The sequence below is a fragment of the Mobula birostris genome, chromosome 22 (assembly GCF_030028105.1).
Source record: "Mobula birostris isolate sMobBir1 chromosome 22, sMobBir1.hap1, whole genome shotgun sequence".
Taxonomy (NCBI): domain Eukaryota; kingdom Metazoa; phylum Chordata; class Chondrichthyes; order Myliobatiformes; family Myliobatidae; genus Mobula; species Mobula birostris.
In genome coordinates this window covers 45,606,018-45,630,565 of record NC_092391.1, presented here as the reverse complement: position 1 = coordinate 45,630,565, position 24,548 = coordinate 45,606,018, and the positions used below count along the sequence as shown (strand labels likewise).

The window sequence follows — 24,548 nt, the reverse complement described above, 5'->3', positions numbered from 1 at the left end:
AGGGTAAACAAGGCAATGATGATTCTCCTTGTTGGAATCAAGACCTGGGTTGGTCATTTAAGGAAGGAGATGAAAAGAAATGTATTAATTTGGAGAGTGGTGAGTCTTCGGAATTCTCTACCAGATTCATTTGCTTGTGTGCTTGAATCAGAGGGCGAAAGAATTTTAGGTACTGAGGGACTATAACACTGAGGTAAAAGATTGGATACAATTTATTGAATAATTGGCAAATGCAAAGTGCCCAATGGCTGTTCTACTTCTGCTTAGTTCTGTTCACCTCTCTCTGTTCCTGCGCCCACTCTTCCCATGCTCAGCCTGTGCACGTCCTTCGTTCACCATGACAACCTGCAGCCCTCTGCTTCTATCTCACAGAGAAGCCCAACAGATCCTTACCCACTACAACCTTCCTCTATCACTTAGAACTTCATCCTCCTTTTCCATGCTCATAAACTATTAAACCTTTTAGTATCCTGCTCTGATGAAAGATGCATTGATATTAGATTAAAACAGAGAGCTCTCTCTAGCTCATTTCCCCAGCTGCCCCTGTACTCCCCTGTCCACTGGCTATCTAGTTTACACAACAGTAGCAATGCAGTGCCTAATGATGCACTCTTTCCCTTCCCTCACACTAGGATATTGAATCGGAAAATATAAACGTGGTGAAGAGACTGTTTCAGCTGCAGAACCGGAACGCCAGCACCATTCGCACGGTGATGGTGGCAGACTGCAGCAGACATAACACTCCGGATCTTCTGCTGGGCTTCGAGGAGCAGGGGCTCAGTTCATCACCTCAGGTGTTTTACCTGGGTAGCGACAGCGAGGACGAATGTTACAACAAGCCGAAGCACAGCAACGAGAGTGCGAGTGAGCTGGAGGCTGGTGTGCAGGACAGTGCAGAGATAGAGGCAGACGTGGACACGATAGGGCTCCAACCTCTGTTAGATGAGAAGCAGTTGGAGGCACGAGTGGCAGATCTTTTTCTACAGGCCAAGACAAAGCCTGCAGACATGGACATCCTGTCAGAGTGTCAGGAAACTCAAAACAAGAAGTACTTGATCTTCACCACAGGAAGCCTTACCTACACTCCCCACCAGATAGGTAGGTTCCAGGTGCCTCATCTGTACCAAGGTGAGGCCTGTCCTACCACAATATATTCGGCAAGGTAACTTTTGCATGTGTATAACAGGTTTAAAGAAATGATTTGTTTCGAAGCAACTGATGAGGTTTGGGGAGGGTCCATATAAAATGACAGTGAGTTATATAGGACCTGTTAAGAGTGAAAAGCAACAGTTTGTGAAAAAGGAAGTTGTTAAGCAGTGCATTAAAGGAGGTTAGGTTGGAGAGGTAATTCCAGAGTTAGTACGTTGGTGGCTTAAGGTACATCTACCAGTGGTGGAGCAATTAAACTAGTGGTTGTGCAAGAGGGAAGAAATAGATGAGGGTCAGGACAATTTTCTGTGGTCCATATGATTCCTTTAAGTTACATAAAGTTACTGTACATAACCCCAGTTCTCCACCTACTCGTAATAAAAGTAATAATGTAATCGTGGAGAAAACTTATCTTCAGTGAGCCTGGGTAAACTAAATTTTCATCATTGTTCTTGGAATGCATTGATAGTTTTCTGGAATAACCTTTTGAAGAACTGCACTTTTAGATCTAGTGTTGTGCAAAGAGACGGCATTAATATAATAACATATAATTGAAAGTCAAGGAAGAACTCTTAATTTGATAGTGAGTTTGAAAGCGACTTAAGCAATTCAAAATTTGGTTCTTAAGTCGGAATAAATTGCATTGGTATAAGAAGGATAGTTACAGAGGTGGGACGGCAAAACTGGATTAAAAAGATCAGAATAGTGATCTGAGGAGCCCGTTTCTGTCCTGTATGACTCTGACTTCATGGATCTATCAGGATAAATAAGGACTGGCATATGTTGGAAGATATGAGCCAGGTTATACTAAGAACTCAAATCTTCTGTGGGAAAAGTGGTCTGATTGTAGGTAACAAGTTAAAATAACATTAGGTTTTGGTTAGAGGCTTATAAATGTTACTATCAGCATTTAGGTTGAGTATTGGGAGCACTTTAGAATTCAGTAAAAGATGAGAAAGGTAATTGAAGGAGATAACTCAGAGTATGAAAGTAAACTTGAATGGACATAAAAATGAAGGTGAAAGTTTCCATAATATTGGGAGAAAATTGCCACGGCCAGTATTTAATGCCCATCACCAGGCGCCTCTCCTCTAAAACCTATGCTTTCTAGTTTTTAATACCTTTGCTATGGGGAAACGTTTCCTATTACCCTATTCATGTCGCTCATAATTTCATATACCTCTAGCAGATCTTCCCTCAGCCTCCTCCACTCCAAGGAAACTAAACATACAGTACCTTATGTAGTCCCCGCTCCTTACTGAAATGCACCATCCCAGGCAATATCCTGGTGATTTTCCATTCCTTCTCCAGTGCTATCACACCCTTCCTATAGTATGATAACTAGAACCGCTGCAGTACTCCAGCTGTGGCTTTCAAAGTTTTATAAAGTGTTACACTACTTATCTGTTCTTATGTTCTGTGCCCTACCTTTTTCACTCCATTTATCCATGCTGCCACTTTCGGGGATCCTTGGTTTTGAACACCAAGGTTCCTCTATTCCTCAATACTCACTAGGCTGTACCATTTATTGTGTATGTCCTGCCCTTGCTAGACCTTCTTAGCATCAGCTTGTACTTATCTGGGCTAAATTCAGTCCATTTTACCAAGTGATCCACCCCATTCTATAGCCTACACCTAGCTCTTTGATTTTTGTTGTCTGTAAACTTCTTTCATTCATATCCAAATTGTTAATGCATGCTACAAATAATAAGGGTCCCAGCACAAATCACTGTGGTACATCTCTAGTAACAGGCTTTTGATCACAATAACGACCCTCCTCTGCCGCCTCCTATTGGGAGTTCAGATAAGGTCGGACAGGGACAGTAAATGGTAGGGCAATAAGGAATGATGAACAGAGCAGGGAAAAACTCAGTTTGTCAGGCCGTATCTATGGAGAGGGTCAACGTTTCAGGCTGTGACCATTTATCAGTATTGGAAAAGGAAGGAGGAAGAAGCCAGAATAAGGAGGTGGGAGGAGGGGAAGGAGTACAAGCTGGAAGTTGATAGGTGAGGGGGAAGTTAGGGGTATGAAGTGAGAAGCTGGGAGATGGAGGGTGGAAGTAAAGGGCTGAAGAGGAAGAAATGGTATGGGAGAGGAGAGTAGACCATGGGAGAAAGGGAAGGATAAGTGGCACCAGAGGAAGATGATAGGCAAGTGAGGAGAAGAGGAGGAATGAGAGGGGAACCAGAATGAGGAATGGAAAAGCGGGAGGTGGATAAACTACTAGAAGTTGGAGTAATCTTTGTTCCTATCAAGTTGGAGGCTACCCAGGCAGAATATGAGGTGTTGCTCCTTCAACTTCAGAGTGGCTCATCATGGCAGTAGAGGAGGCCATGGACTGACGAGTCAGATTGAAATGGGGAGTGGAATTAAAATGATTGGGCACTTGGAAATTCTCCCTGTTGCAGTCCGACTGAAGGTACTTGACAAAGTGGTCCTCCGGTCTACTTCAGATCTCATCGAGGCAGAGGAGGCTGCACCAGGAACATCAGGTACAGTTAATGACTCCGACAGACTTATGGGTGAAGTGTTGACTCACCTGGGGCTCTGAATAGGAGTGTGGAAGGAAGTGAATAGGCAGGTTGGCACTTGTGCTGCTGCAGAGATGAGTGCCAGGAAGGAGAACAGTTAGGAGGGACAAATGGACAAAGGAATCACTGAGAGAGCGATCCCTGCAGAAAGCAGAGAATGGGGGTGAGCTGAGATGTGTTTTGTGATAGGATCCAGTTGAATATGGTAGAAGCTGCAGTGAATGATGTGCTGGATATGGACGCTCATGGGTGGTGGGTAAGGAGAAAAGGAAGTCTATGCTGGAAGATTGTGTGAGGGCAGATGTCCAGGATCATAGGCTCATAGAAATTTACAGCACATTACAGGCTCTTTGGCCCACAATGTTGTGCCGACCATGTAACCTACTCTAGAAACTGCCTAGAAATACCCTACCACATAGCCCTCTATTTTTCTAAGCTCCATGTGCCTATCTAAGAGTCCTTTAAAAGACCGTATTGTATCCGCCACTATCCGCAATGCACACATACCCACCACTCTCGGTGTAAACAAACCTTACCTCAGACATCCCCCTTGTACCTACTTCCAAGCACCTTAAAACTGTGCCCCCTCGTGTTGGCTATTTCAGCCCTGAGAAAAAGCCTTTGGCTATCCACATGATCATTGCCTCTCATCACCTTATACACCTCTATCAGGTCACCACTCAACCTATTCTCATAAGGCATGCTCTCCAATCCAGGCGACATTCTTGTAAGTCTCCTCTATACTCTCTCTATAGTATCCACAACTTTTGTGTAGTGAGGTGACCAGAACCCAACACAGTACTCCAAGTGGGGTCTAACTAAGGTCTTGTATAGCTTTAACATTACCTCATGGCTCTTGAACTCAATCCCATGGTTGTCACACCATACGCCATATGCCGCCTTAACAACACAGTCAACCTGTGCAGCAGCTTTGAGTGTCCTATGGACACAGACCCCAAGATCTCGCTGATCCTCCACACTGCCAAGAGTCTTACTATTATTATTATATTTTGTCTTCAAATTTGACCTACCAAAATTAATCACTTCACACTTATCTGGGTTGAGCTCCAACTGCCACTTCTCAGTCCAGTTTTGCATCCTAACGATGTCCCGCTGTAACCTCTGACAGCCCTCCACACATCCACAACACCCCAAACCTTTGTGCCATCATCAAACTTACTAACCCACCCTTCTACTTCCTCATCCAGGTCATTTATAAAAATCACAAAGAGGAGGGGTCCCAGAATAGATCCCTGCGGAACACCACTGGTTACCGACCTCCGTGTAGAATACGAGCCATCTATAACCACACTTTGCCTTCTGTGGGCAAGCTAATTGATCCACAAAGCAAGGTCTCCTTGGATCCCATGCCTTATTACTTTCTGAATGAGCCTCACTTGGAGAACCTTATCAAATGCCTTTCTGAAATCCATGTACACTACATCCACTGCTCTACCTTCATCAACGTGCTGTGTTACCTCCTCAAAGAATTCAGTTGGGCTCGTAAGGCACAACCTGCCCTTGCAAAGCCATGCTAATTATCTCTAATCAGATTATCTCTCTCCAAATGAGTAAGGGAAGGAAATACGGGTGAGGGCAGCATCAGTGGTGGAGGAAGGGACCCCCCCCCCCCCTACATTACCTCTTGGCTCTTAAACTCAATCCCCCGACTACTGAAGGCCAACACTTCACAACCCTATCAACTTGCGTGGCAACTTTGATGGATCTATGGAAGTGGACCCTATGATCCCTCTGCTCCTTCACACTTCCAAGTCTCCTATCATTAGCCCTGTATTCTGTCTTCAAATTCGACTTTCCAAAGTTGAATCAGTTCACTGTTTTCCAGGCTGAACACCATTTGCCACTTCTCAGCTCGGATCTACATTCTGCCAATGTCCAATTGTAACCTATGACAACCTTTTACACTATCCACAACTCCATCAACCTTCGTGTCATCTTCAAACTTACTAACCCACCCTTCCACTTCCTCATCCAAGTCATTTATAAAAATCATAAAGAGCATGGGTCCCAGAGCAGACCTCCAGGCAGAGTATGCTCCATCTGTAACCACCCTCTGTCTTCTTGGGCAAGCCAATTCTGAATTCACAGTCAAATTTCCCTGGGTCCCTTTCCTCCTGACTTTTCCAAATGAGCCTACTATGGGGAACCTTATCGAATCCTTTACTAAGATCCATACATCCCACATCCACAGCAGTACCTTCACCAATTTCCTAGTAACATCCTCCAAGAATTCAAGCAGGCTCATGAGGTATGACCTGCCCCTCTCAAAGCCATGCTGATTATCCATAATCAAGCTATGCTTCTTCAAATGCTTGTACGTCTTGTTTCTAAGAATCTTCTCCAATAGTTTGCCCACCACTGAAGTAAGACTCACTGGTCTATTATTCCCAGGGCTAACCCTACTCTCTATTTTGATCAAAGGAGTAACATTCCTACTCAATTTTTCATAAATCTTTTATCTCCTTCCTTGTTACTGGTGCACTGAAAATAAACCCAGTACGTCAGGGATCATCTCATCCATTCATGCATCCCAATTTTCTGCTTTACCCCATTTCAACGTTACTTCAAATTGCCCTGTGATAAACTAGTGCAGACAGACCTTGGGTTACGTAAGGGTTCTGTTCCTGGGAACTCTCCCTGTTTCAGTTTTTATTTTCCTAAATCCGGAAAGTTATTTCAGTGTAAGCTATTAACATGAACAATTATCTGTTGTCTTCCCCTGTGTAGTTACAAAGGTACAGAATTAGTGTTCCACGTCTTAGGATTGGTTTTGATGGCCTTGCAGTATCAATAGATGTTGCGTTGTTTTCTAGTGTTTTAGAAGCATCAATAGAAGAGATTGCTTTGTCAATTTCCAAAATAAATCTCTTTAATTGGCCTACTGCAGGAGTATCTTTAAACAGTTATATACACAAAATGCTGGAGGAACTCAGCAGGTCAGGCAGCATCCATGGAAATGAACAGTCAATATTTTTGGCTGAGACCCTTCTACAGGACTGAAAAGTAAAAGGGAAGATACTGAAATAAGGGAGGGGAAGGATAGCTAGAAGCTAGAAGGTGAGGGTGGGAATTGTAAAAGGCTGGAGATGCAGGAATATGATAGGTGAGGAGAGTGGACCACAGGAGAAAGGGAAGAATGAGAGGCACCAAAGGGAGGTGATAGGCAGGTGAGAAGTGGTAAGAGACCAGGATGGAGAATAGAAGAAGAGGGAAAGAGGAAGGAATTTTTTTTTACCAGCAGAAGAAATCAATATTCATACCTTCAGATTTCTTGTGTTTAAGCTTTAAGCAGTTTTCTGTTTGGAAGACTGGTTGACTTTTGAATAAATTAGTGACCCCTGTTCCATAACTTCTGAAGACATTTGCACTTCTGTAATTGATTTTGCTATGTTGAAAAAAAATCATTTCAAAATATTGGAAGAATTTCTGTAAGTCAGGTCTTCCATAGCCTGTGGAACCCCTGTAATGATAAATTTTCCATCCTCATGAAGATCAGTGTTTGTGGATGAGAATGAAATGTGTAATTGCAAACCTGCTGTGTTGAAGGGAATTCCTAAGAGTGGCCTTGTACAATGTGACGGATAAATAAGACACAATTTGTTCTCGTATCATGTCTTATTTTTGTTTAACAAGTTCAGCTTTCACATTATTTGCTCCATAAAAATGATTGGAGTTCTTTTGTTTCTTCTGGAAGTTTTTGTCCTGTTTCAATGTTCAGTCAAATATGTGAAGAGACACTGTTTAGACACATATGTATGGATCCTGCATTATTGTAGAGGGAAGGGAGAAATGATATTGGAGAATAAAACATCTGGAAAAGCTGGAAATTGACAGCCACTTAAAGCAGATGGAGGTTTTTGTGGACATATACAAGAGGAGATATGAATTTTTCTTTTTGATATTTCAGGTATTAAGCAAATACTGCCTCATCACATGACAACAACTGGTCCAGTACTGGGGGAAGAACGGAGTTCTAATGAGTTCTTTGATCCTTTGGACTATACGATCGATGTCCATGGTCACATCATTGGAATGGGTCTGTCTCCAGACCACAGGTCAGTCCTTTGGCCGGTCTCCAAACCACAGTCCAGTTCTGTTATACCACACCAGGCAATGAGCACAGCTATTCTACTATTCATTGACTTTGACCAGGATATACCCACATGCAACATCCAAGCATTCATTAACATGTATAATACTTGAAATAAATGTTTGATGGGTTAATTAAGAAGGGCAGCTAAAGACAGAGACAGTGTAGTAGGTTGGCTGTTCAGGATTAATGTGAGGAGGATTTTTGTTTATTAGATTGTTTTGCTTTGAAATTCTCAATGCCAGGAATGTTTTTTTAAAATCAGTTGGAAATGTGGTTTTGAGATATGATGGCAGCCCATTCCTTGGTGTTGCTTCTACGCCAAGCCACAGAGTCCTAACTGAGTGTGTGTCCAGGTTCTTTGTGTCATTGACTCTGTGCTGGATTTGTTATTGCACTGTGCTACCTTTCAGGTATTTATATGTGAACAGTCGTGCCTGGCCCAAAGGCTGTGTCATCAGTGATCCCATGAACCCTCCGCCCATTGCTGAGGAAATTGATATCCACGTATTTGACTTGAAGACAATGCAGGAAGTAACACAGACCCTGCGGGCACACACTGCTTACACTCCCAATGACGAGTGTTTCTTCATCTTCTTGGATGTCAGCAGGGATTATGTTGCCAGGTAAACTTATTGCTTCCTTTCAATCCACGTCATCTGAGGGGTCCGCAGTTCCTGTATGTTCGCCCATCTCTTATCAAAATCGTGAATTGCCTTGAAAGTATATTCCTGATATTACCTAGCCCACTTATTGGACACTACCTCTGGTCCATGACCATATAGTCAGGTGATAACGACTGCAGAGTGAATTGTTGCCAGATGGGGCAACCTGTATCCAAAAATAAACTGCTACTAAATTTTCAGAGATCGATAACACTTCAAGGGGATGCACTAAACAAAATGAAAGTGTCTTAAAGTAGTGTTAACATTTTTCTAAGTGTGCGGTTCATGATAAATTGGACTTGGATAGAAGTTATGCATCTGGAGAAGGCAATTCATACTAGATTACCCTTTGTTAGGGCAAGGTCCCTGATACATGGGGACATGCATGGACTCCAGATAATTATTGGGTACCACTGTAGTGTAGTAGTTAGTGCGATGCAGTTACAGCTTGGGACGTTCTAAAGTTCAGAATTCAATTCCAGCGCCGTTCTGTGAAGAGTCTGTATGTCCTCTCTGTGGAATGTGTGGATTTTCCTAGGGTGCAATGGTTTCCTCCCACAGTCCAAAGACATACCAGATAGGTTAATTGTTCATTGTAAATTATCCGGTGATAATCGGTGGTGTGGGAGTGCTGGGGCAGTGTGGCTCGAAGGGCCTATTCTGTGCTATGTCTCTGAATAAAATTTATGACCAACAATAGCTTTGCCCAGCATTAGATATAGCATTTGAGATCACTCCCTTAACATAAAGGCTAATCTAGCAGCCTCTGGAGGAAAATGTATGACGATCTAGGGAGGATATTTGGGTGGAATTGAGGAATGGGAAACGTGTAGTAACATTTATAAGGGTGTATTATAGACCACCAAATGGGGAGCAAGAATTGGAGGAGCAAATTTGTAAGGAGATAGCAGATATTTGTAGCAAGCACAAGGTTGTGGTTGTGGGAGATTTTAATTTTCCACACATAGACTGGGAAGCCCATACTGTAAAAGGGCTGCAACACACATCAAAGTTGCTGGTGAACACAGCAGGCCAGGCAGCATCTCTAGGAAGAGGTACTGGAAAAGGGCTGGATGGTTCGGAGTTTGTAAAGTGTGTGCAGGATAGTTTTATTTGCAGTAATACATAGAGGTACCAACTAGAGCAACACACATCAAAGTTGCTGGTGAACGCAGCAGGCCAGGCAGCATCTGTAGGAAGAGGTGCAGTCGACGTTTCAGGCCGAGACCCTTCGTCAGGACTAACTGAAGGAAGAGTGAGTAAGGGATTTGAAAGGGGGAGGGGGAGATCCAAAATGATAGGAGAAGACAGGAGGGGGAGGGATGGAGCCAAGAGCTGGACAGGTGATTGGCAAAAGGGGATACGAGAGGATCATGGTACAGGAGGTCCAGGAAGAAAGACAAGGGCGAGGGGGACCCAGAGGATGGACAAGAGGTATATTCAGAGGGACAGAGGGAGAAAAAGGAGAGTGAGAGAAGGAATGTGTGCATAAAAATAAGTAACAGATGGGGTACGAGGGGGAGGTGGGGCCTAGCGGAAGTTAGAGATGTCAATGTTCATGCCATCAGGTTGGAAGCTACCCAGACGGAATATAAGGTGTTGTTCCTCCAACCTGAGTGTGGCTTCATCTTTACAGCAGAGGAGGCCGTGGATAGACATGTCAGAATGGGAATGGGATGTGGAATTAAAATGTGTGGCCACTGGGAGATCCTGCTTTCTCTGGCGGACAGAGCGTAGATGTTCAGCAAAGCGGTCTCCCAGTCTGCGTCGGGTCTCGCCAATATATAAAAGGCCACATCGGGAGCACCGGACGCAGTATATCACCCCAGTCGACTCACAGGTGAAGTGTTGCCTCACCTGGAAGGACTGTTTGGGGCCCTGAATGGTGGTAAGGGAGGAAGTGTAAGGGCATGTGTAGCACTTGTTCCGCTTACATGGATAAGTGCCAGGAGGGAGATCAGTGGGGAGGGATGGGGGGGAACGAATGGACAAGGGAGTTGTGTAGGGAGCGATCCCTGCGGAATGCAGAGAGAGGGGGGGGAGGGAAAGATGTCTCTGTCTCTGGAGACAGCTTATCCACTGATGTCTACTATAAGCCTACTGACTCTCACAGCTATCTGGACTATTCCTCTTCTCACCCTTTCTCTTGCAAAGACGCTATCCCCTTCTCGCAATTCCTCCGTCTCCGCCGCATCTGCTCTCAGGATGAGGCTTTTCATTCTAGGACGAGGGAGATGTCTTCATTTTTTAAAGAAAGGGGCTTCCCTTCCTCCACTATCAACTCTGCTCTTAAACGCATCTCCCCCATTTCACGTACATCTGCTCTCACTCCATCCTCCCGCCACCCCACTAGGAATAGGGTTCCCCTGGTCCTCACCTACCACCTCACCAGCCTTCGGGTCCAACATATTATTCTCCGTAACTTCCACCACCTTCAACGGGATCCCACCACTAAGCACATCTTTCCCTCCCCCCCCCCCCCCCGGCATTCCGCAGGGATCGCTCCCTACACAACTCCCTTGTCCATTCGTCCCCCCCATCCCTCCCCACTGATCTCCTTCCTGGCACTTATCCGTGTAAGCGGAACAAGTGCTACACATGCCCTTGCACTTCCTCCCTTACCACCATTCAGGGCCCCAAACAGTCCTTCCAGGTGAGGCAACACTTCACCTGTGAGTCGACTGGGGTGATATACTGCGTCCGGTGCTCCCGATGTGGCCTTTTATATATTGGCGAGACCCGATGCAGACTGGGAGACCGCTTTGCTGAACATCTACGCTCTGTCCGCCAGAGAAAGCAGGATCTCCCAGTGGCCACACATTTTAATTCCACATCCCATTCCCATTCTGACATGTCTATCCACGGCCTCCTCTACTGTAAAGATGAAGCCACACTCAGGTTGGAGGAACAACACCTTATATTCCATCTGGGTAGCCTCCAACCTGATGGCATGAACATCGACTTCTCTAAATTCCGCTAGGCCCCACCTCCCCCTCGTACCCCATCTGTTACTTATTTTTATGCACACATTCTTTCTCTCTCACTCTCCTTTTTCTCCCTCTGTCCCTCTGAATATACCTCTTGCCCATCCTCTGGGTCCCCCCGCCGTCTTTCTTCCCGGACCTCCTGTCCCATGATCCTCTCGTATCCCCTTTTGCCAATCACCTGTCCAGCTCTTGGCTCCATCCCTACCCCTCCTGTCTTCTCCTATCATTTTGGATCTCCCCCTCCCCCTCCAACTTTCAAATCTCTTACTCACTCTTCCTTCAGTTAGTCCTGACGAAGGGTCTCGGCCTGAAACGTCGACTGCACCTCTTCCTAGAGATGCTGCCTGGCCTGTTTTGTTCACCAGCAACTTTGATGTGTGTTGCTTAAATTTCCAGCATCTGCAGAATTCCTCGTGTTTGCGGGAAGTTATGGAAACTATGATGATTAAAGAAGAGCGAGTACTGGCGCTTTTAAGGAATATAAAAGTGGATAAGTCTCCGGGTCCTGACAGGATATTCCCTAGGACCTTGAGGGAAGTTGGTGTGGAAATAGCAGGGGCTCTGACAGAAATATTTCAAATGTCATTAGAAATGGGGATGGTGCCGGAGGATTGGCGTATTGCTCATGTTGTTCCATTGTTTAAAAAGGGTTCTAAGAATAAACCTAGCAATTATCGGCCTGTGAGTTTGACGTCAGTGGTGGGTAAATTGATGGAAAGTATTTTTAGAGATGGTATATATAATTATCTGGATATACAGGGTCTGATTAGGAACAGTCAACATAGATTTGTGCGTGGAAGGTCATGTTTGACAAATGTTATTGAATTTTTTGAAGAGGTTACTAGGAAAGTTGACGAGAGTAAAGCGGTGAATGTTGTCTACATGGACTTCAGTAAGGCCTTTGACAAGGTTCCACACGGAAGGTTAGTTAGGAAGATTCAATCGTTAGGCATTAATATAGAAGTAGTAAAATGGATTCAGCAGTGGCTGGATGGGAGACGCCAGAGAGTAGTGGTGGATAATTGTTAGTCAGATTGAAGGCCAGTGACTAGTGGTGTGCCTCAGGGATCTGTACCGGGTCCAATGTTGTTTGTCATATACAATAATGATCTGGATGATGGGGTGGTAAATTGGATTAGTAAGTATGCAGACGATACTAAGGTAGGTGGAGTTGTGGATAATGAAGTAGGTTTTCGAAGCTTGCAGAGAGACTTAGGCCAGTTAGAAGAGTGGGCTGAAAGATGGCAGATGGAGTTTAATGCTGATAAATGTGAGGTGCTACATTTTGGTAGGACTAATCAAAATAGGACATACAGGGCATTGAAGAATGCAGTAGAACAGAGGGATCTAGGAATAATGGTGCATAGTTCCCTGAAGGTGGAATCTCTTGTGGATAGGGTGGTGAAGAAAGCTTTTGGTATGCTGGCCTTTATAATCAGAGCATTGAGTATAGAAGTTGGGATGTAATGTTGAAATTGTACAAGGCATTGGTAAGGCCAAATTTGGAGTATTGTGTACAGTTCTGGTCACCGAATTATAGGAAAGCTATCAACAAAATAGAGAGTACAGAGAAGATTTACTAGAATTTTACCTGGATTTCATCACCTAAGTTACAGAGAAAGGTTGAACGAGTTGGGTCTTTATTCTTTGGAGCGTAGAAGGTTGAGGGGGTGACTTGATGGAGGTATTTAAAATTGTGAGGGGGATAGATAGAGTTGACATGGATAGGCTTTTTCCATTGAGAGTGGGGGAGATTCAAACAAGACATGAGTTGAGAGTTAAAGGTCAAAAGTTTAGGGGTAACATGAGGGGAAACTTCTTTACTCAGAGAGTGGTAGCTGTGTGGAATGATCTTCCAGCAGAAGTGTTTGAGGCAGGTTGGATGATGTCATTTAAAGTTAAATTGGATAGCTATATGGACAGGAAAGGAATGGAGGGTTATGGGCTGAGTGTAGGTCGGTGGGACTAGGTGAGAGTAAGAGTTCGGCACGGACCAGAAGGGCCGAGATGGCCTGTTTCCGTGCTGTAATTGTTATATGGTTATATATGATCTGTGCTGTGCATTGATTGAAGTCCTGTTAGATTGAATTTAGGATTAGGGAGATGGTGATGATGAGGGGAGAGTGAGCCATCTATGACTGATTGAAGTCTGTATTAGAGAAGGGTTTGTACTAGTTCACAATCAGCACTTTTTAGGTTCTCTTTGTGGGATGTGGCTGTCAATGGCAAGACCTTAATTTAGTTGTTATTTAAGTTCAATGCCTGGAATTCTCTGTGCTGCACCCTGGTCTCTACCACTGCACTGTCAACTCTGGTGATCTGTTCTCATGTGACAGTGTGCTATGGCATCATGGTAGAGAGGTCTGAAGAATAAGCTGAAAAATAGGTTATATAAATACAACTGCATTAGACTTTTGCTTGACAAGCCTGTGAAACAGCTGTTCCAATATAGGAACTAGCTCCAGCTGTTTATGATGAATTGACTTCATTTGTGAAAGCAATCTGTGGTAAATTAGTCTCTTTATTGCAGATTGGAGCATGTTGGTTCGATTGTGAGGTGTATCAGAACATGGTCTTGTATGCTGCTGGGATGAGTTGCAATATGTCTGTGTTGGGGTTGGTCTGCTAGAGATTGGAGTTGTTCTGTGCAAATGGAGACCAATGATTGTACAGTAAGTATAATCATGGCAGATGGAGTTCTTTGTGTATGGATGTATTTAGGGAGCTGAACATGGAAAGACATGTCGCTTGTTTTTCAAATTCATGACCCTGGCATCCATATGCACAGATCCACAACACTTATTATTGTTTTCCCTTGAACTCCCTCAATGTACTGATGAAATGCTTTGATGGATGGTATGCAAAACAGTTTTTCACTGTACCTTGGTACATGTGACTAAAATAATCAGCCAATCAACCTATTAAAAGGGACACTGGTTACCCAAGTTAATAAACAGAGGAACAACTTCTAGGGGGTTATAAATCGAGTTGTTTGTAAGCAGAGGGCATGGATTCAAATTTAATGGATAAATATACAGAGGAGGCACGTTTTCCAGTCACAGGCCTTTTCTGTGATACAGAAACAGGCTCTTTGGCCCATTGAGTCTAAGCTGACCATCAACATTTTAAACTAACATTAATTCCACTATTTGAAATCTCACCACATTTTCATCCACTCTCCAGAGATTCTCTATCCATTTACTCTGGGGTAATCTTCAATGGCCAATGTCTCTGGGATGTGTGAAGAAACCAGAGCAAACAGGGCAAACAATTCAGTCATGGGAGAATGTGCATTCTCCACACAGACACCACCAGAGGTCAGGATTGAACCAAAATCTCCGGAGCTGAAGTGAAAATGTTAACTCGCTTGGCAGCTGTTTACTATCTCCATGCTTTCTGTCTCACTCTAGCGGTGCTGAGGACCGACATGGCTACATCTGGGATAGGCACTACAACATCTGCCTTGCAAAGCTACAGCACGAGGATGTGGTGAATTCTGTGGCCTTCAGCCCAGTGGACCAAGAAATGTTGATCACAGCCAGTGATGACTGCACTTTGAAGGTTTGGCGTTCACCGCGCATCATGCGTATCATCAGCACCAAGCCCAACCGCAAGAAATTCTCCTTCTTCTGGCTCAATAAGAAGTGACTGAGTCATGGGTCAGGAACATGGGTTGAGAGGTTACTCTGGGTACCTGTAGCTAATACTACTGTACTCGTCCAGATGACTTCAAACTTTCAGGAAAGTGGTTACAGAGGAGAGAATATCAAAGTTCATTTGATTTTTCTGAATTGTGCTCCAAGTCCCTCAAACATGCAGGTGTGATACTAGTCAGTCCACGTGAATGAATCTGAAGGTAAATGCTTCTAACCAACTACAGCTGGACATTGACTTAATTTGCATGTCTTCTCAAATCAGCAAATACTGCTTGTCAGCTGTTCTTCCCAAACTGGTGCCACGTGGTTCAACAGTTCAGTTCAGCTGAGGTTTCTACTCCCACTGCAGCCTTACACATGGAGCCTACAGCTAAGTTAACTTGGTACGGTGTAAAGAATAACTGAAAACACTTGACTCTCCAGGTTGAAATTCTGTATTTAAAACTGGGCTTGCTTTCTGGGTATTGTAATCCTATTCTAAAATGTACAGTTGTTGGTTCATTCTAATTTCAGAATGTTCTGTATACAATAAATGGATTCACGAAGTTTCACTGTTCAATGCAATAGTTCACAATAGTTAAGATGTTGTACTGCTGTCAGAGGTAGTTCTACAACAGTACACACTAAGCACTGCAGCACATACAAAATACTGGAGGAACTCAGCAAGTTGGGTATCATCTGTTGAGCAGAATAATAACTTGTCCGTTACCTCCCTCTGCTTCCCTTCCTCCTTTGGTCTAATGTTCCCTATTAGATTCTTCCTTCAGTACTTTACCTCCTCTGCCTATCTCCCCTTTCTCTCCCCCCCCCCCCCCACCCCCCAACCTCCTTATTCTGGCTTCTGCTCCCTTTTCCAGGTCTTGGACTGAAATATCAACTGTTTATTCCCATCCATGGGTGCTGCCTGACTTGCTGAATACTTCCAGTATATTGTGTGGAGCTCTGGATCTCTTGTTTAAAATAGTGGCATGCAAAAGTTTGGGCATCCCTGGTTAAAATTTCTTTGACTGTGAATAGCTAAGCGAGTAAAAGATGAACTGATTTCCAAAAGGGATAAAGTTAAAGATGACGCATTTCTTTAATATTTTTAAGCAAGAAAACTTTTATTTCCATCTCTTACAGTTTCAAAATAACAAAAAAGGAAAAGGGCCTGAAGCAAAAGTTTGGGCACCCTGCATGGCAGTACTTAGTAACACCCCCTTTGGCAAGTATCACAGCTTGTAAACGCTTTTTGTAGCCAGCTAAGAGTCTTTCAATTCTTGTTTGGGGGATTTTTGCCCATTCTTCCTTGCAAAAGGCTTCGTGTTCTGTGAGATCCTTGGGCTGTCTTGCATGCACTGCTCTTTTGAGGTCGATCCACAGATTCTCAATGATGTTTAGGTCGGGGGACTGTGAGGGCCATGGCAAAACCTTCAGCTTGCAGCCCTTGAGGTAGTCCATTGTGGATTTTGAGGTGTGTTTAGGATCATTATCCTGTTGTAGAAGCCATCCTCTTTTCATCTTCGGCCTTTTTTTTTACAGATGGTGTGATGTTTGCTTCCAGAATTTGCTGGTATTTAATTGAATTCATTCTTCCCTCTACCAGCAAATGTTCCCAGTGCCACTGGCTGCAACACAAGCCCAAAGCATGATCGATCCACCCCCATGCTTAACAGTTGGAGAGGTGTTCTTTTCATGAAATTCTGCACCCTTTTTTCTCCAAACATACCTTTGCTCATTGCGGCTAAAAAGTTCAATTCAAAAGGTTCAAAGGAACATCTAAACGAGCCTGATGTATTTTGGAAACAAGTCCTGTGGACTGATGAAGTTAAAATAGAACCTTTTGGCCGCAAAGGTATGTTTGGAGAAAAAAGGGTGCTGAATTTCATGAAAAGAACCCCTCTACAACTGTTAAGCATGGGGGTGGATCAATCATGCTTTGGGCTTGTGTTGCAGCCAGTGGCACGGGGAACATTTGCTGGGAGAGGGAAGAATGAATTCAGTTAAATACCAGCAAATTCTGGAAGCAAACACCACACCGTCTGTAAAAAAGCTGAAGATGAAAAGAGGATGGTTTCTACAACAGGATAATGATCCTAAACACACCTCAAAATCCACAATAGACTACCTCAAGAGGCGCAAGCTTGAAGGTTTTGCCATGGCCCTCACAGTCCCCTGACCTAAACATCATCGAGAATCTGTGGATAGACCTCAAAAGAGCAGTGCATGCAAGATGACCCAAAAATCTCACAGAACTAGAAGGCTTTTGCAAGGAAGAATTGGCAAAAATCCCCCAAACAGTTGAAAGACTCTTTAGGCTGATTTATACTTGTGCGTCAAGCTTGCATTGTAGCCTATGCACGTTGTGAGCATTTATACTTGTGCGTTGGTGAGTCTGCGTCGCTCTGCAAATTGCGCATGTCACGCATGCGCGCACACCTGCTCGTGCAAGGCTTTTATGGTCATGGTAGTCTTCCTCGGGGTAAACAAGTTTAAAGCAAGCGTCTTTTTTCGTAAAAGCGAAATGTGTCCTCCATAATTTCGGAAGTCTATAAAGCTTTATGGAAAGCATTGCAGCCAGAGTTCCTTTCTCTGCCCTTCAGTCACCCAATGGGAAGCTATTGCAGCGTAGGAGGAAATGCAGTGCTACCAAGTGGACCAATCACAGTTGCCAGTCTGCATTGCCGCAATGCATAGTTACATTTTAGGAGAGGTGCGCGTCAGGCTACGGCATAGGGATCCGCGCCGGCTCTGCGTAGGGTTTGCGGCGACGCAGTACTTACGGCATCGATTTGACGCAGAAGTATAAATCAGCCTTTAGCTGGTAACAGAAAGCATTCACAAGCTGTGATACTCGCCAAAGGGGGTGTTACTAAGTACTGCCATGCAGGGTACCCAAACTTTTGCTTGGGCCCTTTTCCTTTTTTTGTTATTTTGAAACTGTAACGAAATGAATACTTGTATAATTGAAAACAGGTGCTTTGGTCTACCTACTGTCAGACACACACTTACACTAATCCCACTTTGATATCCACCCATTTAACCCCCCCCATTGTACCCATTTACAGTGGCTAATTAACCAATCATCTGCATATGGTGGAGGAAATTCACAGAGAACAAGCAAACTCTCTACCAACAGCAACAGAGGTCAGGACTGAACCCTTTAATTGCTGTGCCACTATACTGTCTCCATGCTCTTTGAACACACTTAAATCTGAACTAAGCCATTCTTATTTTTAAATGCAAGTTACCTCCACAATAGTTTTTAAATTTTTTTTCCAGAATCAGTGCTTCACTGGCAAAGTGGTAGTTATTGCCCATATCTAACTACCCTTGAGAAGACTGTGTTGAACCATCTTGAAGTGGATCAGTGAATCAATCATCATTGTGCCAAATTTGTAAGATGTTCAAGTGAATAAAGGAATGGTTTAAAAAAAAGCAGAACTATACGTCAATCAATATGTCACTTTAACTGAAACTTCACCTTCTGTCGTGGAGCATGAAATATGAAGAACAGTGAAGAATAAGCACAAAATCCCATTGCACACAAAGATGGAAGGAGTTAGTCATTTCCTTCACTACCAGTGATGATACACGGAAAGTTAAAATATTTGTCAGCTACTCATAACAATTCCTTCAACAAATAATGGTTTCAAAATCCTCAGACTTCAACTATAAGACAGAGAACAATCTGGCTATTCAGCCCCGAGTCTGCTTTGACATTTAATCATGGCTCATTTACTTCTCCCTCTCAACTCCATTCTCCTGCCTTCAGCACATAACCTTTGATGTCCTTACTAATCATAAACCTATCAAACTCCACTTGAATTGACTTTATTTCTTACGTACTTCACATACATGAGGAGTAAAAAATCTTCACGGTACGTCTGTCTAAATGTGCAATTATAGTAATTTATAATAAATAGAACAGTCAATGTAACACAGAGTACACTCAAATCAGTGTGAGTTAATCAGTCTGATGGCCTGGTGGAAGGAGCTGTCCCGGAGCCTCTTGTTCCGGTTTTCATGCTGCGGTACTGTTTCCCAGATGGTAGCAGCTGGAATAGATTGTAGTTGGGGTGACTTGGGTCCCCAATGATCCTATTGGCCCTTTTTACACACCTGTTCTTGTAAATGTCCTGAATCATGGGAAGTTCACAGATGCGCTGTGCTATCCACACCACTCTCTGCAGAGTTCTGCGATTAAGGGAGGTACAGTTCATATATCAGGTGGTGATACAGTCAGTTAGGATGCTCTCAATTGTGCCTCTATAGAAAGTTTTCAGGATGTGGGGGCCCAAACCAAACTTCAACTGTCTGAGGTGAAAGAGGTGCTGTTGTGCCATTTTCACCACACAGCTTGTGTGTACAGACCACGTGAAATCCTCGGTGATGTGGATGTTGAGGAACCTAAAGCTGTTTACCCTCTCAACCCCAGGTACATTGATGTCAATAGGGGTTAGCCTGTCTCCATTCCTCTTGTAATCCACAACCTGCTCCTTTGTTTTTTGCGACATTGAGGGAGAGGTTTTTTTTCTTGACACCACTGTGTCAGAGGGATGACTTGTTCCCTGTAGGCCACCTCATTATTGTTTGAGATAAGGGCAATCAACGTAGCGTGGTCGGCAAATTTAATTAGCAGATTATATCCAAAGATGGCCTGCACAGCTATCTGTGGTAACAAACTCCACATACTCACCACCTTCTGACTAAAGACATTTCTCATTTCTATTCTAAAGGAACATCCTTCTATTCTGAGACTGTCTCCTCTGATACTAGACTCTCCCACTACTGGAACAATCTCTCCACATCCACTCTTTACTAGGTTTTCAATGAGATTCCTCTTCTCATCAACCCACCCCCCTGCCCCACCCATCTAGCTAAACTCCAATGAGTGAATACAGATCCTGTGCCATCAAATGCTCATCATATATTAATTCTCTTATCCCTGGGATCATTTTTGGCTCCATTTTTAACTCCCCTGGACCCTCTTTAAATGAAAAAGAGAAATGGAAATATGCAGTTAGAGCAGAGAACCCCTGTGGCCATTCCCCTCAAAGACAAGTATACTGCTTTGGCTACTTTAGTGGGGGATGACCTCCTGGGAGGATGCCACAGTGACCGGGTTACAGGCACTGAGCATGGGTCCATGGTGCAGAGGGGAAAGAGAGAGAAGGGAGCGGTAGTGATAGGGGACTCGATAGTGAGGGGAACAGACAGGAGATTCTGTGGATGTGAACGGGACACCCGGATGGTATGTTGCCTCCCAGGTGCCAGGGTTGGGGATGTCTCAGATCGCATCCACAACATTTTGGAGAGGGAGGGGGAGCAGCCAGATGTCTTGGTACATATTGGTACCAATGACAGGAAGGAAAAGCAATGAGGTCCTGAAAAGAGAATTTAGAGAGCTGGGTAGAAAGCTGAGAAACAGGACCTCCCAGGTAGTAATTTCTGGATTGCTGCCTGTGCCACTTGCTAGTGAGGGTAGAAACTGGAAGATTTGGCAAATAAATGTATGGCTGAGAAGCTGGTGCAGGGAGCAGGGATCTTTTCTGGGGGAGGTATGACCTGTTCTAAAGTGACCGGTTGCACCTGAACCCGAGGGGGACCAATATTCTCATGGGCTGGTTTGTTAGAGCTGTTGGGGAGGATTTAAACTAACTTGGCAGGGGGTTGGGAACCAGAGTGAAGGGACTCAGGATGGGACGGATGGTAAAAAAGTAAAGATATCATGCAGTCAGATTGTCAAGAAGGACAGGCAGGTGATGGGACTTAGTTGCAGCCAACAGGCTGAGTATCAAATCATTAGGGATGCAGAATCAGAAAGGATAGCAAATACGGTACTTAAGGTGTTGTATCAAAATGGAAACAAGTAGGATGCAGAAGGACTTAGACAGATTAGGAAAATGGGCAAGAAAATGACAAATGAAATACAAGGTTGGAAAATGCATGGTCATGCACTTTGGTAGTAGAAATAAATGTACAGTCTATTTTCTAAACGGGGAGAAAATCCAGGAATCTGAGATGCAGAGGGACATGGGAGTCCTTGTGCAGAACACCTGAAGGTTAACTTGCAGGTTGCGTCGGTGGTGAGGAAGGCAAATGCCATGTTAGCATTTATTTCAAGAGGTCTAAAATGCAAGTACAAGGATGTGATGCTGAGGCTTTATAAGGCACTGGTGAGGCATCACCTTGAGTATTGTGAACCGCCTTGGCCCCTCATCTTAGAAAAGATGTGCTGGCATTGGAGAGAGTTCAGAGGAGGTTCACAAGGATGATTCCAGGAATGAAAGGGTTATCATACGAGGAATGTTTGATGGCTCTGGGTCTGTACTCACTGGAATTCAGAAGGATGAGGGGGGACCTCATTGAAACCTTTTGAATGTTGAAAGGCCTAGATAGAGTAGATGTGTAAAGGATGTTTCCCATGGTGGAAGAGCCTAGGACAAGAGGGCACAGCCTCAAGATAGAGGGGTACCCTTTCAAAACAGAGATGCTTGAGAAATTTCTTTAGCCAAAGGGTGGTGAATTTGTGGAATTTGTTGCCATATGCAGCTGTGGAGGCCAGGTCATTGGGTGTATTTAAGGTGAAGATTGACAGGTTCTTGATTGGAAATGACATCAAAGGTTACGGGGAGAAGGCTGGGAACTGCGGTTGAGGAGGAGATTTTTTGAAAATTCAGCCATGATTGAATGGCGGAGCAGACTTGATGGGCCAGATGGCCTAATTCTGCTCCTATGTCTTATGGTCTCTCCAATGCCAGCACATCCTTCCTTAGATAAGGGGCCCAGAACCACTCACAGTACTCCATGTGGTGTGACCAAAGCCTCAGCATTACTTCTGTGCTTTTATATTCTAGTCCTCGGCAAATAAATGCTAACACTGCATGTCTTCCTTACAACTGACTCAAGCTGCAAGTTAATCTTTAGGAAATGCTGCACTTTTCTGAATTCTCTCTCCATTTAGAAAATAGTTGATGCCTTTATTTCTTCTACCAAAGTGCACGACAATACACGAATGCATATTGTATCCCAACTGCCTCTTCTTTGACTAGTCTCCCAACCTATCCAAGTCCTGCAGACTCCCTGCTTCCTCAACACTACCTGCCCCTTCACCTATCCATGTATCATCTGCAAACCTGCCTGCAAAGTCTACTTTATCATGCGCTTCCAAGTACCCTAAGCCCTAACCTAAAACTTTACCAATCACTGAAGTCAGGATAGCTGGCCTATAATTTCCTGTCTTCTGCCTCCCTCCCTTCTTAAAGAATGGAGTGACACTTGCAATTATTCAGTCTTCTCAAACTATTCCTGACTAGTAATTCTTGACAGATCATTTACCACTTTCAGAACCCCGAGTCCACCCAGTCCAGGTGACCTTCAGACCTGTCAGCTTCCCCAGTACCTCCTCCTCAGTAATAAGGAACCAGCTCAAACATGCAACACAAAGTGTTTGTATGAGATGAAAAACAAATATTTATACACTGCTTGGGTTAGTTCACTGGTAACTCCAGCTGAGCCCTCTGTTAACTGACTTTAATGGCTAATACTCTAAGGGGAGAAGACAAGATACAGTGAGGTTATTGAAGCATTTGACAGTACATGCATCTGCAACGTGCTATAGTTTCTGCAAATTGACATATGGTCCAGTGAAATTGATGGAGGCCATATATGGTTCTGCTTCCTCCATTTCTTTTTTTTCAGTTACTACACAGTGAAGATCACATGCAGGTGGAAACAGTGATTTTCAGGGTAATGCTCTGGCCATTTGGTGATGGCTGGGGAGGACTCTGCACTTTTTCTGCAGCAGTTAGCAGGGAAATGCCTCCAGCTGGAATCTCTGAAGTTTTCACTTTATGGATTTTGACTGAGGTTCCACACCAAATGTAGATCTTCAGCATTGGTTTTCTGGAAACTTTTATAGTTGATATATGGCCTTTTCAGTCTTTTGGCTTTCATGGATCAGGAATAACGACAGAGTGTTTTAGAATAGGTTAATGATTGAAGAATACTGAATGTAGAACAGGAACTGGCCCTTTGCCCACTATGTGCATGCTCAGCATGATGCCAAATTAAACTAATCCCTCCATTCCCTGCATTTTTCATGTCCCTATTGATAAAGCCTTTTGATGGCTGAATCTTTATAGTGGAATAAATAGGTTAGAAAGAAAGGGTCCCAGTTTTGGGTAAGTCCAAACTACACCACAAATGTAGTGGAAAGGTGTTTTCTCAGTGTTCATATGAAAGTTGTTAGCACAGTGGGTGTGCTTTGAGTACAGCATAGGTGCTTTTGAAGAGGAGGTGAATCAACAGATGAACAGAATGAGATAAGTGGTTAGAAACACAGTAAACTTGTGGCAGGTAGTACAAAACATTACACAGAAACCAACTGTCAGGACTTTTTAGCTGAATCGTTTATTTAAATAGGCTTCCTCCACCTCTGCACATCTTAAACTGTAAAAGAGAACAAAAGCTTCAGGATGTTGGCTAGATAGAGAAATCCTTGTAAATTAGTCAATTCCAGACGAGGTTACTTGGCCGCACCTTGAGTCAAAGAAAAGTATAGAAATTTTCCATCATGTTCCCCTTAAACTTCTCATATTTCATCCTTAACTCATGACAGCTGGTTGTAGTCCCCTCCAACCTCAGTGGAAAAAACCTACTTTTACCCTATCTATACTCCTCATAATTTTGTATACCTCCATCAAATCCCCTCTCAATCTTCTACTTTCTAAACTTTTCAATCGTTCCTTTTAACTCAGGGCCTCCAGACCCAGCAAAATCTTTGTAAATTTTCTCTGTACTCTTTCTGTCAGTAGGTGACCAAAACTGCACACAGTACTCCAAATATACAATGTCAGCACAACATCCCATCATCTTTTATACAGTTGCTCTCAGAGAGACAAATAACAGCTGCATCTGAATATCCAGCCACCGAAATATACTGGTACTTAAATGTCCATAATCATCTCTACGTCTATTGAAGTAGGTCTAGCAAATGACTTTGAGGACTCGCCATATTGGAGTTTAATTTCTACTGCATTGCATTTAGCCAGAGGCATGTAAGATTCTGTTGATGCTGATAGGAGTATGGAGTAGATACAGGTCATACTTTCATTGGGACCTGGATTAAGTCCTGGACATAACACTGCTTTTTAAATTTTATTTACCTTTTATAAGGCTAGTCTTTGAGATGGATGTCTAACCATTAATTCTGTACATCTTCTAACCCAAGCTTGGAGAAATCAATCTGCTCGAAGAACTGTGGATCAAACAGCATCTGTGGGAGGAAAGGAATTGTTGACTTTTCATCAAAACCCTGCACTGAGACCGAGAGTGGAGAGGCAATAAGGCCAGGATAAAGAGAAGGGGAGTGGTAAGGAAGGAGTATAACATGGTTGGTGGACCGAGGTGGGGTGTACAATGACAGGCAGGTGGTGCCAGGCAGAGGAAGTGTGTGGGGCTAAGT

The 24,548-nt window shown here is 43.7% G+C and overlaps 1 protein-coding gene across 3 annotated transcripts in view; it reads left to right on the top strand.

Annotated features, from left to right (window-relative positions):
- fbxw5 (F-box and WD repeat domain containing 5) overlaps positions 1 to 16,233 on the top strand; it is a 41,710-nt gene extending 25,477 nt beyond the window's left edge. For 2 of the 3 annotated variants that reach the window (XM_072240614.1, XM_072240613.1), the window contains exons 6-9: positions 633 to 1,098; positions 7,610 to 7,757; positions 8,206 to 8,418; positions 14,855 to 16,233. In XM_072240614.1, the coding sequence (XP_072096715.1) occupies positions 633 to 1,098; positions 7,610 to 7,757; positions 8,206 to 8,418; positions 14,855 to 15,092 (1,065 nt within the window). In that variant the 3' untranslated portion in view covers positions 15,093 to 16,233. Of the gene's footprint in view, positions 1 to 632; positions 1,099 to 7,609; positions 7,758 to 8,205; positions 8,419 to 13,974; positions 14,127 to 14,854 lie in introns of those variants that run through there. The other variant, XM_072240615.1, reaches the window with a different exon arrangement.
- Positions 16,234 to 24,548: the final 8,315 nt, after the last annotated feature.